General features: G+C 37.0%; 1 protein-coding gene across 1 annotated transcript; it reads right to left on the bottom strand.

The window, feature by feature from the left end:
- Positions 1–366: 366 nt before the first annotated feature.
- Positions 367–16,598, bottom strand: atp6ap1lb (ATPase H+ transporting accessory protein 1 like b). Its single transcript, XM_087780802.1, has 7 exons — positions 16,395–16,598; positions 7,582–7,619; positions 7,083–7,165; positions 4,823–5,061; positions 3,732–3,782; positions 3,425–3,668; positions 367–2,121 (listed from the first exon to the last, which is right to left on the bottom strand). The coding sequence occupies exons 1-7, from the start codon at positions 16,526–16,528 to the stop codon at positions 1,885–1,887; spliced, it is 1,026 nt and encodes a 341-aa protein (XP_087636928.1). The 5' UTR covers positions 16,529–16,598; the 3' UTR covers positions 367–1,884.

Below are 16,598 nucleotides of genomic sequence, written 5' to 3'. Positions count from 1 at the left end.
GCAATTTGAGACACAGCTTTCTTCCCCACGTTTTAAATTGGCGGGGCTTAATCGTATTTTCTAATGTAAATATCTTTATTAAATGAGAATTTTGTGCAAAAAGAAACATACTGATGAGTGTAATAGAAGTCCTAGAACAATTTAGGAGACACTTAAATCGACATTAGGTAACCTTTATGAGATAAAGATCATTACGAGGTCAGTAGTCTACGACCTGCTTTTCAAGATGTTATCAAAAATCAAACCAAATTGAAATTTTCCAAATCAAAAAACAGAGGCTTGAAGTCCGAAAATCACCCTTACCTAGTACGTCATACTAATATGCTTTGAAATTGGTTAAAATTGGAAACAGACACATTGAAAACATTTTTCCTCCAAATTTCATTTATTTTTTATCTACATCAGTTGGTCCTCGGACAAACCGCCTCCACTTGCTTCATAGTTTGCAGGATATATTTATGACCAAAGAACACGTTTCACACTGCTACAGATTGACAGAACTGCCATACCGAATGTTAAGATATCTACTTACTGTCATGCTGAGTCTTTTTTTTAGATCGGTAGTAACGACTTGGAGATGCTGTTTCCATCACCGGTGTGGCGTAATGATGGCGTCTAGAAGTCATTCCGTATTGAATTTGTTGAATTTTATGAAACGGTTTGGCCAACAAATAGACAGTGTTGCATGTTCAGACGCTGAAGTAAAAAAAAAGAAAAAAGAAGCTTCATACCAACCCTCATCATGTCTAGCTTGTACCTATAGGTTTATAAGTGGTGCGATATTGAAAGACAGTAAAACACCTATGATCGTATAGAGATCTAAAGGTACCTACGGTTTTGAGTATCCTTCTGGTTATGAGGATTAGCATAGTCGTCCTGTACCTACTAGTATTTGATGGTTACAACATCGTTTATAAAAAAAAAACAAAAAAAGACCTCTGCGGACATGTTTTTGCTTTGTACATAGCTTTTTCCTCACCACAATGTATGGCATCTCCTCTGTAGCTTCACTTTGGCAGTCAATATTGTGAGACCCTGTGGCCCCTCAGACCCTCAGAGAGAGTCCTGTTTCGAGATCCAAAGTCCGGCCCCCCGCCCCGGGAAGGGGGCTATCGTGTGCAGCATAGTTCATGGTAAAGTCTTTAAAAGTCTGTCATTAGTGCTTTTTCTTTCACAGCGTACTAATGTTGTGCTAGTTCCTTTGAAACCGACCCCCGCCATCATCTGCAGCAGTCCAAGGGCTTGTTCAGGGGGGCCACTATTGCTGGTTCCATCTCTCCAGCCAGAAGCCAATCCGGAGATTTTTTATTTTTATTTATTTTTTTGTCAAGAAGCTTTTCAAGCTTCTTTCACATTGTGACATGTTATTTGAGCTCATGCAGGATCCAGATGAAACACCGTACTAGCCCAGACCAGCCTTCTCAGGGCATGCATCTAACGCGTCAGCCGTTCAACTGACTTTTTTTTTGGAGTATTTTCTGGCCACAAAGTTCACTGTAATAAAAGCTGGAGAAGACAATGAAGCTCGTAATATGGACCATGTAGTACATACACGTAATGGTCTGATTGAAGCTCTAGGGTTGCAAAGCCTGTCGAGGACGCGATGGCTGGTCGGGGCGAAGCTCCTCGTTTCACTGTCGCCCCTTCAAAGGATTGTCTCTGGCCTCGGACGTTGTCTCTCTGCGAGAGAATATGGACGCCAAGATGCAAGTGAGATGAAATCGTATCCGACCACGGCCCCTTGTTTTTTTTAAGGTGATTTTTTTTCCCCACAGAAACAGGCAAATTGTCGTCAGTAGATTTTTCGTGGAGGATACATTTTTCCCATCTGTCTATTTCTTTTTTAAAGCTTCCTCCGAAAATTCTCCAGCTTTTTTTCCCCGTTCACAGGCTGTTTTTGTCCGGCAACTCGGCCTCTGGACTTCGCGGGAAGTAGACGGTGGCTTTGTGCTCTTCGTAGCGGTCGATGTGCTTGAGGTGCACCACCATGTGCAGGGCGTAGGCCAGAACCAGGAGCAGGATCAACGACGTGACCAGGCCCATCAGGATGGCCGGCGTCAGGAACGTGGCGCAGTCGCTCGCCGAGGCGAACTTGTCCGACTGGACGTTGAAGGCTTGGATCTGGAAAGAGAGGAGAGAATGAGATTACGTTTCCCCGACGATCAGGGACAACCGGAGCTTAGCGGCGACCGAGACGGAGACGAGGGAACAGATGGAGCATATGGGGAAACAGACATATTGACAGATTGCCAAACAGACGGGCGACAGGAGCGACCGCACGACGAGCGGAGAAATGGAGGCGGATATAAAGTCGCTGAATTGTAAACACCGAAATCTAAGTATTTAAGTCTTTCTTCAAAGGAAAACGGCCTGATTGGACTAAAGTCGAGTCACATCCACATGTAAAGTCCAGAAAAATACTTTGTTTCAAGATATTGAAAGACAAAAATAATGTCTGAATTGAATAACAATCTGACAATAGGGTAAGAAAAAAATACTTGTTTAGTTTATTATATTAAGACATTATTCTTGTTTTAGAAATGTTGATTAAAAAAGGTTTTCTTATTTCTTTTTGTACTATAAATAGATAATTTAGGTGTTTTTTTTTATCTAATCTAATATCATGTGAATGTATATGGAAGTATCAGTAATCAGTGTTATTGGAATATTAACATTCTTATACATTGAAACTTTGAATTGTTTTATTATTTGTTTTAAGCATTTTGTTACATTTATAAATAAATAATAATTCAATTTAATCATTTTTATATTGAAAGGCTGAATTTGTTTCTTTAAAATCATTGAATTCAATTAATTTGCATATTCAAATATTTATTATAATCTTTTAAAAAATATATTATTTAATGATTTTTTTATTGAATGGTTGAATTTTTTTGAATTTTTTCTTTTAATAATTGAATAAAAAATAAATTAAAATATTTTTTAAATGAATGTCGTTATTTTTTTACACATAGAGTTATGAAGACGTTTTTGATTACATTTTTTTTTTAGCCCTTTAGATTCAATTTTTTAAATGTTGGTATAATAATATCTACCAGATAATTATTGATTTTAAAAAGTAAACGAATTTAAAATATAAATTATTATTTTCTTTTTTCTTATTAGAATATAATTATGAAAAACTTCAAAATTCTGTATACAATAATACAAAAAATAGAAACAATTCCTTTCAATATGAAAATTTTTGACCTAAGATATTATTTAAAAATAATAATAATTCAACCCTTCAATATAGAATTTAATTGATGTGGTTATTGAAGAGAATAACAACATTTTAATTTAATATCAGTCAACATTTCAATGGTTCAATCTGATGTCACTGATATTCTTCCATAAATGCAGCTCATGTCCCATAAGATCCATTTTGCTTTAAGAAAAAGACACTGGTGTGAGGATGTCTAACCTGGAAGTCGGTGAAGGTGATGTGCCAGTTGGCCGACGTGTCTGTGTGCGAGCTGGGCACCAGCAGCGTGTCGTACTTGTGCAGGCTGCTGACGTGCTGACAGTGGTAGGAGGAGGTGGCCGGAGCGTAGACCTCGCTGGCGTTGAACGTGGCCTCCTGGGTCCAGTTGTAATGGATGTGAACGCTGTCCAGAGTGAACCAGTTCTGACCCGCGGCCTCGTAGAAAGTGTTGGACATCTGAAGCCTGTCGGGAGAAGGTCGGGTTAATATTTGACGGGAATATAGGAACAGACTTTTGAAACTGTACCTTATTACTAAGCCTCGCAAGTCCTCCACGTCTCCGAACTTTAAGGAAAGTCTGTGGATAAAAAACACAAATATAATAAAAATTGGATTTGCAATTGATGCTTTTAGTAGACAGTGAAGTATTAGGTTAATTGAGTCATTTAAGTACAAGTGAAAAAGAACTAGGCTTTTATTGCAAAAGGAATATAAATAGATAAATAGATAATGTGTACAATGTTTAGATATGTATATATTTACATAATACATCTAATTAAAATCACTATTTCTCAATCAATAAAATGCAATTGCATCTATATTTGTTTATTTTATCTAATGAATATATGGTTGTTCATGAGTACAATGAGATAATCCACTTTATTAAATATTGTGTTGATCTAAAATATTTAGGTAAAGGGTTAAACCTTTTCAAGCAGCTTGATTTGTTAAATACTCAGGAATTTGTTGTTTATTTTATTTTATTTAAAGCAAAAAGTGTTTGTTTTTCCCTTTGAATTAAGATGTTTATTTTTATGTTATACAAAAGATTATAATACAAATCATATTCATAATTCATAATAATTAGTATTATTTTGTTATAATAAGGATAACAATTAGAATAAGACAAAGACTAAGACTAATACTAAGACTAAGACTAAGACTAAGAATTAGAATTAGAATTAGAATTAAAATAAGAATACAATTAAGACTCATAATAATAATTAGAATAAGAATACAATTAATATTAAGGCTAAGAATTAGAAGAAGAATAAGTATAAGAGTAAGAATAATAAAAGCAAAGTGGTCATGTAAATAATTCTATGGTACTATGATGGGTACTTCAGTTAATCCAAAAAAAACAAAAACATCTGGTTCACAATTTGAGAAAGTATATTGGGAAAAAAAGAAGGTTTGAGGAAAAGTATTTTTTTTAAGATGCTATCAAAGATAAAGTCTGCAAATAGAAAATGGTTTCCAAGATTTAGTTGTACTTTTAATAATAATAATTTATTTTAAAAACAGGTGCATAAAAAAGGCACCTTCTTAAATCAGGCACAACTTAATTCTAGCAAAATGAAAATCAGAGATGAGAGCTGACATCCCATAAACACATACGTTGCTTTCTCCTTTGTGCAGATGGAACCCTTGGTGTCCACGGGCGAGTTGGTGTTGAAAACTTTCTCGGTCAGGTCGATGAACGTGTGGTTCCTGTAGCGGATTGCCAAACGCTTGGCCTTGAAGAGGATGCAGGTCTTCCCGTTGTAAGACACACTTAAGGGACCGTAGGGGCCCATCAGGGACTGGAGCAGCTTCCTCTTGCTGGTGGACATCCCTGGTTGATGCCAGTTAAAAGGCTGCAGAACATAAGAGGGAAATCAGAGATGAAACAGGGTGCAATTCTGAAAACACCCACTAGATGGCAGACCAGTTGTATGGCTAAGCTGTAAGTGACACGATGGCATTTTCTGTGATCATCTTTTATTCTCTCACTACTATCATGCGTTTATTCTTTTATCTACAATGACACGCTTCAGAGCTTAAAGTTAATCTGATATCCCCCCTTGTATATATTTTTTTTATCATAAAATAGAAATATAGAAAAATAAGATTTAAAATTAATCAGATATTTCTCCTTCATAGATTTAAACATTTCTAAGCCATCTTTTATTCTCAGTTATGTAGTATGCAGTTTGAGGATCATTTCTGTGAGTTAGAAAGTTGTGATTTATGACAATGAATGGGTCAAAAGTTTACTGACCAACCATGAAAACCTCTCGAGTACAACACATTAATACAGCTCTGGACTGAATCTTTCCAGTCGACTGTAAGAGTTGAAAATGGTGGGTTTTCACAGGACGCCCACACACTCGACAGTCTTCAAAAGTGTTTTGTAGTGCAATTTATTGATGCCAAATAATGCCTCCCCAGGCTGTGGCAGCAAGAAGAAGCAGAGATGGTTTGCATCACGCTCTATTGTGAAGGTACTAGATCTTTTCTGGTCGAAATAAAGACCATGGAACAGAATCTGCACGAACATGAATTCCTCAGAAGAGATGTTTTAAAATGAAGATGAAATTAACAGAATCAGAAAATATAAAACCTAGATACTATACTATTTATATTACTAATCAGTTGAAACATAGTCAGGTTGGAACCTGTCTTGTTTGAGAATGTTATTTTTAATTCAATGTAGTTTTCTTTATTTGATATATAAATATATATATGAATTAATGTTGTGTACAATACTGAATGTATTGCTTTGAAAATGCAAAATCGTGTTTAAAAAAAACTCTAAATTAAAGTGGATGATACTGCATGTTTTGATGAGAATATTAATATAAAATAACATCTTTTTATCATTTAAACAAAGACATTTTTTTCTGGGGAAACTTTCTGGGAAATTCTATATAGAATTAGCAACAGATTAATAATAATAATAATAACATTTACAAAAACCTACCCTTGATCCTATCTATTGTTTAATTATTTATTTATTTATAACTGTATAACTTCAGATGGTTGACTATGTGTTTCGTCATGAGATTTAAATATTAATAGGTTTTTCTTTTTAAACAGTGCTAAGATAGATGCATAGATGTATTTTTTATTTATTTTGAGATGCATAAAACAAGGACAATATAAAGTAGGTACTATAGAATAAATAATTAGATCATTTAAAAGAGAGACAAATATTCATACACTCATAAAATGTGAGCACAAAGAAGAAAGCCAGACACAACTTATGAGGGTATTTTAGGATTTCCAATAACAATGGTGTGAAATTGCATTATGAGTCACGTTAGATATGCAGCTCAAGTTTCAACAACAAGGCATGATGTCACCGCGACGGTCAACAAAAGCCTCACGGTAACTTCCCCTCCAACCCTGACACGCCGCCTTCACTTTCCTTGAGGATGACGCGGCATCAAAATAGACGGACACATGTATGTAATCCGGTACATATGGACACTTTCTAGCTATTAACCGGCGCCGACCGTCCTGGGATGATGTAGCCGCTTCCTCTAGCTTTTTAATCTCTTCATTCCCGAGGCTCTATCTGATTGGAGGGCATTTGGGCTAATCCACCAGTACTTCACAAGACATGGCTGGCCAGTTACCTCCTGCAGTAAAAACACATTTCCACGCGTCAGGCGGCGACGGAAACAAAGAAGAGAACGGGTCGGGTAGGCTTTGATGTATCGGCCTCTGAAGGGGTCTTTTCAGCGGGTGTGTGGGTGGCGAAGATGTTTTACCTCTGGTGAATGTGACACCTCATTCAAGGTCGAGAGTGTGCTTGTGCGTGTGTGGGTGTGTGTGCCCACGGAAAAAAAAAAAAAAGCAAGGCACGGCGATGAAAATAGCCAGAAATGTGTACCTGCAGTATTCTCCTGAGTGGGTTTTCATCTTCAGGCGCCAAAATAACCTCTTCACTCTCTAAACCGTAGCCACCATCTTGACCTGGAAACACACGGGCACGTCAGAGACCAGGAAAAAGATTATATCAGTATACATATTAAGCTGATTCCCACGCCGCAGATCGCAAAACATAATCGTAGAAGTTCGGCCTCATGCATGCACTCATCCGTTTCCCCTCTATTTCCAGTTATCTTGCGTCACTGCAGTGACTCATCAGCGCTTTGTTCAATCGTCGCTGCGAGTGTTGATTTTTAAATATGCTCTCTGAATTATATAAGCCACAGGAAAAGCCTCCGAAAAATATTGAATTCCGTCTCTCCACGCACCACACGCACACCGTCCAAACAAGATTGACAACCGACTCGTTTTCGGGACTAACCGTCCGTCCGACACGTCAGAATGAGCGCGTCGGCTTTTGATGGAATTAGGCCTGCTATCACTCCGCGTTTGTCACTTACTTGATGTGACTCTCGTGGCTTGTTTGGGATCATCTTTGCTGTGGAAGAAGAGAAAACACAGTTAAAAAAAAAAGTTTTTTTTATCATTATATTTTGAGTCAGAACATCACGACTGGTTGATTCACCGTTTTTTTAATTTTAATCTTCATTATTATTGCTAAATAACGAGAAAATAGGCTACTTTTGACGATCCGCTCGGCTAGCACTGGCGAGCGAACTCCGCCGTGCGACTCGATATGTGGACACAAACCATGTTATTAGGTTTGAAATGCATCCCCAGTAATCGTTGTATCATCTTCCGTGTCAGCGCTAACAGCCCTGGTGGCAGGCGGACTGACCTACATAGCGCAGAAGGAAGTGGCCGAGCCGTTTCCTTCTGCTTCGTGTGCTCTGCGAGGCCAGATGCCTCGGACTCAGTCGCACTAAACCTTGTTATGGCCTTGGACTTGTTCAACTTAATCCTCATCCTTTTAACTGTCTAATCAAAGACGTCACACAGCGGCAATGGGCTTTGCTGATCGTCGCTAACTTAGCCGATTCTTTTTTTTCGCGGTCACGGCTCCTTCTGTTGCTCTCGATCCTTACGGGGCCGTCTTTTCCACAAACCATCTGGGTTATCCAGATAATCTCAGCACAATAGCCAGTTATAATTGGTTTGTGCGGGTTAACTTTTAAGTCCATTTTATGTCCCTGTCTTGGGTGCTATACTTTGACCCCCTTATGTTTTTTATTGAACAATATTGAAGTCGGTTACTAAGTTAACACAAGTCTTGAAGCGAAAAAGAAAAAAGGGTTAAATCTGACGCTCACCATCAGGCTAGCAAGATAAATGTTTTAGCTACTACTGGCAAAAATACAGTAATTGTATTTAAGTGTACTATGAGTATATTTATTTTATACAAAAATTGAAGTATTATTATTATTGAAGTTCACTTTTGTCATACTATTTTCCAAAAAAGTACAATTATTTATACATATACTCAAGTCAGCTTCATGAAATGTACTTCAAGTAAAGTATACTACTGTAGTATTGTGGTTATCCAGAAGTAAACTCTGTGAAAGATTATGGGAGTGGGCAACTTTTGGTGTTAAATCGCCATATTTGTTTTGAGGTATTACCCCAATTATGCATGTAAGTAAGTAAGTAAGTAAGTAATTTATATTTATAGAGTGCTTCTCCAGACCAGGGTCACAAAGCGCTTAAACAATCAAAACAATACTCAATAAAATACATGTGTATTATCATGTAGTGCTGTAGTTCAGGGTTAAAGCAAATAGTATATTTGCTCATGTACCTTGATGTACCTTAAGACATGCACACAAAAAAGAAAAAAATGTAACTCCTAGTGTCAATAGAAATAGATAACATGACCGTGTCCTTGTCAGTCTTACCTTTGATGCTTGATGCATCTGGTGAGACTAAATATGTTATTTATGACCAAAATCTATACTGTGCGATATACTGTGGGGAAGTGGTCAGAACCAGAGTATATGTATATATGTATATAAACTTGAGGTTTACAGTTTCCGTACCATATGAGTGCCAAAATTTTACCAAAATAAGTACTGGAAATATATACTGAGTACAGTGGAATTTAAGAGATTGGTATATTTGAAAGTATACTTCTGTAACTTTAAAATGATTCCCTGGAAGTACTGAAATAGTACACTTTTTATACACTATAAGTACATATAACCAAGTGTACTTAATTTACTTGTTCTTAGGTATACTTGATAAAAGTATACTACTTAATGTTAAGGTTGTACTAGCTTAAAAATACAGAACAGTTTTGAAATCATTTATAAAAAATAGAAGTTTATCTAGGTGGTATATTCGACTTTCGTAAATGTATTTGCAACGCATTTAAAAATGTTATCTTTTTTGGAAAATGAACTCTAAATGTGATGTATGAATTTTAACTGAAACATTTTGAATCAAGGAAAATCATTCATAGTGGAAAAACCAAAGCATGGTCCAGTGGTGTTTGTTGTCCAAGATGGAGAACATTTCGCTCATGCTTGGCAGAGGTCTGCGATCACTAAAAGTATTTTTGCAACGTAAAGCTTTAGCTAACTACTGCTTCCCTGATTCTTTGAGTCAAGATACACATTTCAAGACTTAAGGTTAAGGTTACACGCCATTGATTCACTTTTTTTTTCTTCTGGAATGTTCTCCAAACGATATCAGTGAACATTCTTTATAAATGTGTATTTTACATTTAACCTGCTATTCATGTTTTAAGAAAAAGTAGTTTAATCAGCATTTCACAATTTTCACCATCACCACGTTGCTAACACGACAACAATATATGAAATAAAATAAACATGTCCTCATAAAGATGGAAAATCTCAATACATATCAATATTTCAAGTCAAAACCAACTGTTATTTAAAGTCACTCTGGGATGACTCTGACCCAGACATCACTTAATCTTAACTCCTAATCTTTAACACAACAAGGACATGGATGCACATGCATCTTCAGCGTGAGTGTGTGTTTCGCGGCAGCAAAAAGGCGTTTGTTAAGACACAAAAATGTATTTGTTAAATAGTCAAAAATGATCATATTATGATATGCATTTTGAATTTTTAAAGCCTTTTTTAGCTGTAAATCTAGACAAAATCGCAAGCTTTAAACGTCAATCTAATTCAAAAGTTTGCCTGATTTTATCTGGCTATTATTCATGATTCAAGATTTGTGGGAAAAAATGTTAAATAATAGAAATATTTGGATAAAAGTTAAGTGCATTTTGAAGGGAAAACTTGTGAGATTTTTCCCAAAATAAAGATATCCTGAGGCATCGAAGGCCATATTTTGAGAAAAATAATAATAATTGAAGTTGCTATACTCGTAATCGTTCAATATTCAATCCGTCCTCCACCGATGTCTCTTCTGTGCTTCTCGAGACGTCGACGAGGCCCTTTTTTTTTTTTTGTTCTTCGCCTCCAAATTACCAGACAGCCGGAGCAGATTTTGATGAGATTCAAGGAAATGAGCGACGGTTTCCCGTCAGCGCGATACTTTCATTCATCGGCCCAAAGGCTTGATCCCGGGATTATTCATCCATGTGTCATGCGCCATATCTCCGACACAGCTGACTGACTTCTTACAGATTAAATAAACGAACGCTGTCGTCCGTTTGTTTATTTTCATGCATCTTAATGTTGTCCATCCGGCGACTCAAAATTCAGCCTTTGGCGGAACATGACGAATAAAGCAGCATGTTTTCCTTTTTTCCCCACAGCACCGGGTTTTAGTTTGTTGGCAGAAATTAAAGTGCCGTCAGTCTGGAGCAGGTATTTAACCATCTGCTGCAATTTCCACCAAGGCAATATTGCGTAGTTTAGTGCCAGATGGATTAGGATTAGTGATAAACATAGGCTGGGTCCACCAGAGCACAACAATGGAGCGACGCAGGCCGTCAACAAGATAAAGAGATCGAGGCTCGTTTTTTTTTTTATTATTATTGTGCGTCTGCTGCATTTTCTGACAATTCAGGCCATCATGTTGGATAGTTATGTCACTTCGAGGAACAGAACATTCTATTCCCACTTGATTATCCTTATTATTGGAAACACTCATGGCTGTAGTTTGAAGGGGAGCATTTTGTTCTCTGGATAATTCCATATTTTAACTACGTAAGCAGCACATTTTTGTTTATGCAACATTTTATCTAGAAACTTCCAACATGACCCCCAACCTCTATCTGGAAATAGAAATGTATTTGTTATTTTTTATTTATTCTCATGTTGTCCTTTACATAAGTATATTGGTAGATTTTATACAATTTTAAATGCCATGAAGCAAGTTCAATCCTCGGATTTCCCACTAAATTCAAGCTCTAATCAATTAAACTGTGAACTGTAATCAAACTGTTTTCCACTGTTATCCAACAATTTTCCAAAAAATCAAACTATTTCATTGTAAACAAACAATTTTCAACTGTAATCCAACAATTTTCAACTGTTATAAAACTATTTCCAACTTTAATCAAACAATTTTCAACTGTAATCCAACAATTTTCAACTGAAATCAAACTATTTCAACTGTAAACAAACTATTTCAACTGTAAACAAACAATTTTCAACTGTAAACAAACAATTTTCAACAGTAATCAAACTATTTTGAACTGTAATACAACAATTTTCAACATTATTCAAACTATTTCCAACTGTAATCCAACAATTTTCAACTGAAATCAAACTATTTCAACTGTAAACAAACTATTTCAACTGTAAACAAACAATTTTCTACTGTAAACAAACAATTTTCAACAGTAATCAAACTATTTTGAACTGTAATCCAACAATTTTCAACATTATTCAAACTATTTCCAACTGTAATCAAACTATTTCCAACTTTAATCAAACATTTTTCAACTGTTACCCAACAATTTCCAACTGTAATCAAAATATTTTCAACTGTAATCAAACTATTTCCAACTTTAATCAAACAATCTTTAACTGAAATCAAACTATTTCCTACTTTAATAAAACAATTTTCAACTTTAATCCAACAATTTTCAACTATAATCAAACAATTTTCAACTTTAATCCAACAATTTTCAACTGTCAACAAACTATTTTGAGCTCTAACTTATCAACATTTTTCAAGTTATAATCAAACAATTTACTACCGTCAGGAAAACTTTTTTCAGTTGATCAAACAATATTTTTAAGAGATTGAAAAGGTGCAAGAAAATAACATTTCTTATCATAGTTTCTTATTTCACTGAACAGAACTCATACTTCTTGTTTTATGTTTATTGATGTTGTTATGTTCGGAGAACAAACTCGTTTTTTGTTTTTTCAGTCCATTTGTTTTTCAGTCCCGGTGCAAACTCAGAGCAAGCGAACTACAAAAGCCTCTGGAGGTACACTGGTATAGATGCTGAGTGCGGCATAAATATTGATTTCACGCTCCAGTGAAGGAACCTATAACGTCATATGGAAGTCTCAAAGTTCTTTCAGCATGTTTTAATCTGCACAGGTGAGATCATGGATCTCCAGGGCCTGAGGCTCCAGGGCTACATCGGCGAACCGACATGCAATAATCAAAGTTGTTTTTGTTTTGTTTGGATGGAGCAAATCTCTAAAAAAGCCATTACCTAAACCAACGCTCTGCGTCTGATCTCCCAGATACCCCTCAAGTGTTCAACATCATTGCTTTTTTTTTTCTTCCGAATTGCCTGCTGCAGTCTAATCTGATGGTTTGCTTCGACAAATTTAATTAGGCTTCGGCCCAGTCGGACATGTAATGGTTGTCCATAAAAATGACGGCGGTGGAAGTGTAAAATCATTACCTTTCCCTGCAGAATCTTCTGAAGCATCTTCTTTTTTTTTTCGTTATTATTTTTGACTCGCTTTTGTTTGTCTACGAGTGGATCAGCATGTTGCTGCAGGAATGAAATCATCTTCGGTCGGTTCTTATTCAAGCAAGAAGAAGCCTTGATTCTCAGATTAGTTGCGCCTCAACGTTCCAACCATTTTGGCAAAAAATGTGTGCAAACAACACAAAGTGATCTCATGCAAGTTGACAAACTAGTAGCCCCCCCTCCCTCCCTCACTAGGGGGGGAGCATCCTCCCTTGCACCGACAGGCCTCAGCTGCCGGAGTGCGAGTGCTAACTAAAGTCCAAGCGTTTGTTCTTGTGCCAGTTTCGCGAGGTCAGCAGCCCAGAACTGCTGCGGCCCCCGTCATTGGCTCAGGCTGTCGCATGGTGCTGAACAGGCCCTTTTTATATAATCAACACCGCACAAGAGCCACTCCTGGCTCGGGCCCCGCCCCGAGTACATCCCTAAATATGCTCCACGATGTAAACACGGGGCGATGTTAAAGCCACCGTAGATTCACGAACAGGCTCACATTTTCGTGGCGTCTGTCTTTAAAGGAGCGCGTCGGTGGGTCTCGGTGCTTGTTTGGCCTAATTGAGCTGCCAAGCTCTCAGGAAATGCAGCGCCAGCTTTTTCCCCAACTTGTAAACAAGTCGTGTTCGTCGGAGCTACCTGAGGGTTTTTTTTAGCGATTCCAAGTGCAAATTGATCATGTTTTCTTGATGGAAAAATGAGCCTGTGTCGAATGTTTTGTGTCACACTTGAGTTTGTTTGTTATTTGGTGACTTGTTATAAGTGTTTGAAAGCACATGAGTGAGTAATCATTTTATCACTTGAGCCCATTTTCTGTTAAAAAACATACATTGATTTTCACTTTTCCTTGATTTTCTGGAACTCCTGTTGTGTTATCAGTTTTATCTTGATCTTTAAAGTATATACTTTATTGAATATTGTTTTGATTGTTTAAGCGCTTTGTGAACCTGGTCTGGAAAAGCGCTATACAAATAAAAATTACTTACTTACTTACTTTTGTTTATTTTTAAGGGAGAAAACATCCAACTGGAAACTGGTAATAGTCAAAGCGATGACCAAAGTTTACCATTTAAACATATGCACTATATAAACATATAGATTTTAGATTCATAGCTGTGATGAGATACAAATAAGGCTTATTTTTAGCCATTTAAGTTGTATTTTTTAGTTAAAAATGTGATATAAAAAGTCAAACTCAGCATAAAAATGCAAAAAACAAACCAACAAATAATCAGGAAAAGAGCTCTAATAAATGAATATATGAATACTGTATATTTTTATTTTTGTAAAGAAAAAGTTGTGTAAAAATGTATGTTTATACATATTAAAAGAAATGAAGAAGTCATAATGTTGATTTAAGTTTTATTTCCATATCTTTTATTTTATTTTATTATGTGTTTTTTAAAAACAATATATAAAATTGTATATCAAATTATATAAATATATGACATATACAGTCCCGAAGCACATTCCTTGAGACTTCTAAAGGAGTAAAACTTCAGATGGATCAAGACTCCAAGATAGAAAAAACAATATTATTAAATATAGTATTTTCTTTCACAGAAAATACACAATACCAATGAAACTTCTTCCACACAGACTTTGAATAAAATAACTTTCTGTAAAATCAAGTTCCTCCAAAATAATCCCATGTTTACTTGTGATAAAAATACAAACAAAGTTGGGTAAACATTCGTCTCCCGAGAGTTTGAGCACCGATCCTAATCCCTCGCTCCGCTGGTGTCAAAGTATTTTTAGTTTGATTAGTTGAGATTAAGCCTGAGGTGATTACCAACGTGTCACGACAGCCATGACAGTGTAGCTTTGATTGCAGCCTGTAATCTCACCTGATATCAGGAGTTACTTTTTAATCTCGCTCTAACCTCTCGGAGGCAATAAATACAAAACATGTCGTCATCGAGTCTTTTGGCTGAACCTTTGTTGCACTTGTCAAATTCCCCCCCGACGAGTAAAATATAATAAAAGAAGAGCAATTTTAATCCTCTAATCTCTCTTCTTTTTTTAAATGGTGAACCCTAAAGCCACTTCTTTTATTACTAATCCAGGTTTATATTTAGGTGGAGTTGGACTCTGTTTAACAAGTTTAAGATATGTTTGCGCTCACGTTGACTTGACAGAGATTAGTTTGTTTTTTTCACAAATTTAAAGCTTAACAAAAGTATATAATAGTGTTTTAAATCATTTAGAAGATGTTTGCTGAGAATAATAATTTTGTAAGACATTAATTAATGATTTAATCTTTTTTTTTTTTTTTAATGGGTGCAAATGCTTCAGTCAGGATAACTAAATTTAAAAAAGTTTCATTTTCATGAAGTTTAATGTCAGAATTAACTAACTATAGGGATTAGAACAGGTGATCTTAAATTAAAACCTTTTTCAATTAAATAATATCAACTTTTATATCTTGTAGAAAGCTGCTACTTTTTTAAAGAACATGAAACATTAAAATGATCAAAAGATTGACAAAAATAATCATTTTAAAAGGCAATACAATTATTATTACTCTTTTATAATGATGATTGATAAAGTTGTGTGTCTGTATTCATTTCGATAAATGTTTTATTGTTACATTTTTTGAAAATAATCAATAATCAAAACGTGATTGTAGCAGGTAAACAAGATAAGCACTAAGACAGCACATACCCCTGCCAAGGATCTAATTTCACTCTTTGAACCCGTCCACTTGTTTCTCTGACACTGTTTCCCCCAAAAAAATGACCCACATCTGCGTCTGACAAATATCATTCGACTCAGCTCTTTTTTCTGCAAACACCACCACTCGCTCCGTTACGCTACGCCACGCATCAATGGACCGAGCGCTCCGACGTAAAGGAAGCGTCGAACTTCGACACAAAGTTGCTCATCCGCCGTTGATGGTTTTGTGCGACAGCATCCTGCGCTATAGACAAAGCGAGCGAGGCCCCCCCGAGCGTGGCACGGGTTCAAGAGTCTTAACATCGGAGTTGTGCCGCTGCCCTTCTCAGGCGAGAGCCCATGGCTACAGTTTGAATATTTCATCCAGATTTTTCACCCGCAGAAACCGCATTACGTAGACACACCGCCGGGCTGTCCAATCTCCTTCCGACTCTCCTCCTCCTCAATGACTGCATCGGTAAGCGGACCCCGGTAGACCATCCCTGATGCACCTCTCTCTTGTTTACCTTCCTCTCCTGCCCCCCCCCCCACCTTCCTCCACACCACACACCCCCCTCCCCTCCCACAGGCCCACTGACCCAACCTTATTTAGCATCCTCTTGTGCTGAGACAACAGCCCCGTCCGTGATCGATTAAGCGCCGTCTGATGCAGTCCCCCCCCCCCCAACAAACAAAGCCTCCTTTTTTTTTTTTTGCAACGCCGCCGCCGCCACTCAAGGTGAGACCCAACACAATAGAAAGCACATACCATCACTGCACACGTTTTTTTACCTTCTGTCCAGGATTTCAGGCACTTCTTCGTAGGTGAGCCCTTCCATCCACTCCTCCTCCTGGAAGGAGCGTCCGGGCCGGCTCAGAGCGGACAGCAAGGCGAGGGAGCACAGGAGGAGCGTGTGTGCAGCCATTGGGACGACAAGAGGAGACTGCCGCTGGTCGAGCTCCGCTTCATAATCTGCTCTCCTCGACGCTGGGCTC

Source organism: Callionymus lyra, chromosome 19 (genome assembly GCF_982586985.1).
Source record: "Callionymus lyra chromosome 19, fCalLyr1.hap1.1, whole genome shotgun sequence".
Taxonomy (NCBI): domain Eukaryota; kingdom Metazoa; phylum Chordata; class Actinopteri; order Syngnathiformes; family Callionymidae; genus Callionymus; species Callionymus lyra.
This window is presented reverse-complemented; position numbering and strand designations above follow the sequence as displayed.

Bases quoted from the DNA above. Each gene is read 5' to 3' on its own strand.
- atp6ap1lb (XM_087780802.1), bottom strand. From the start codon at position 16,528: ATGGCTGCACACACGCTCCTCCTGTGCTCCCTCGCCTTGCTGTCCGCT. The intron at 7,166-7,581 runs GTAAGTGACAAA...GTGTGTTTCCAG, and splicing joins AGCCACGAGAGTCACATCAA to GTCAAGATGGTGGCTACGGT. The intron at 3,669-3,731 runs GTACAGTTTCAA...TTCTCCCGACAG, and splicing joins TTGCGAGGCTTAGTAATAAG to GCTTCAGATGTCCAACACTT.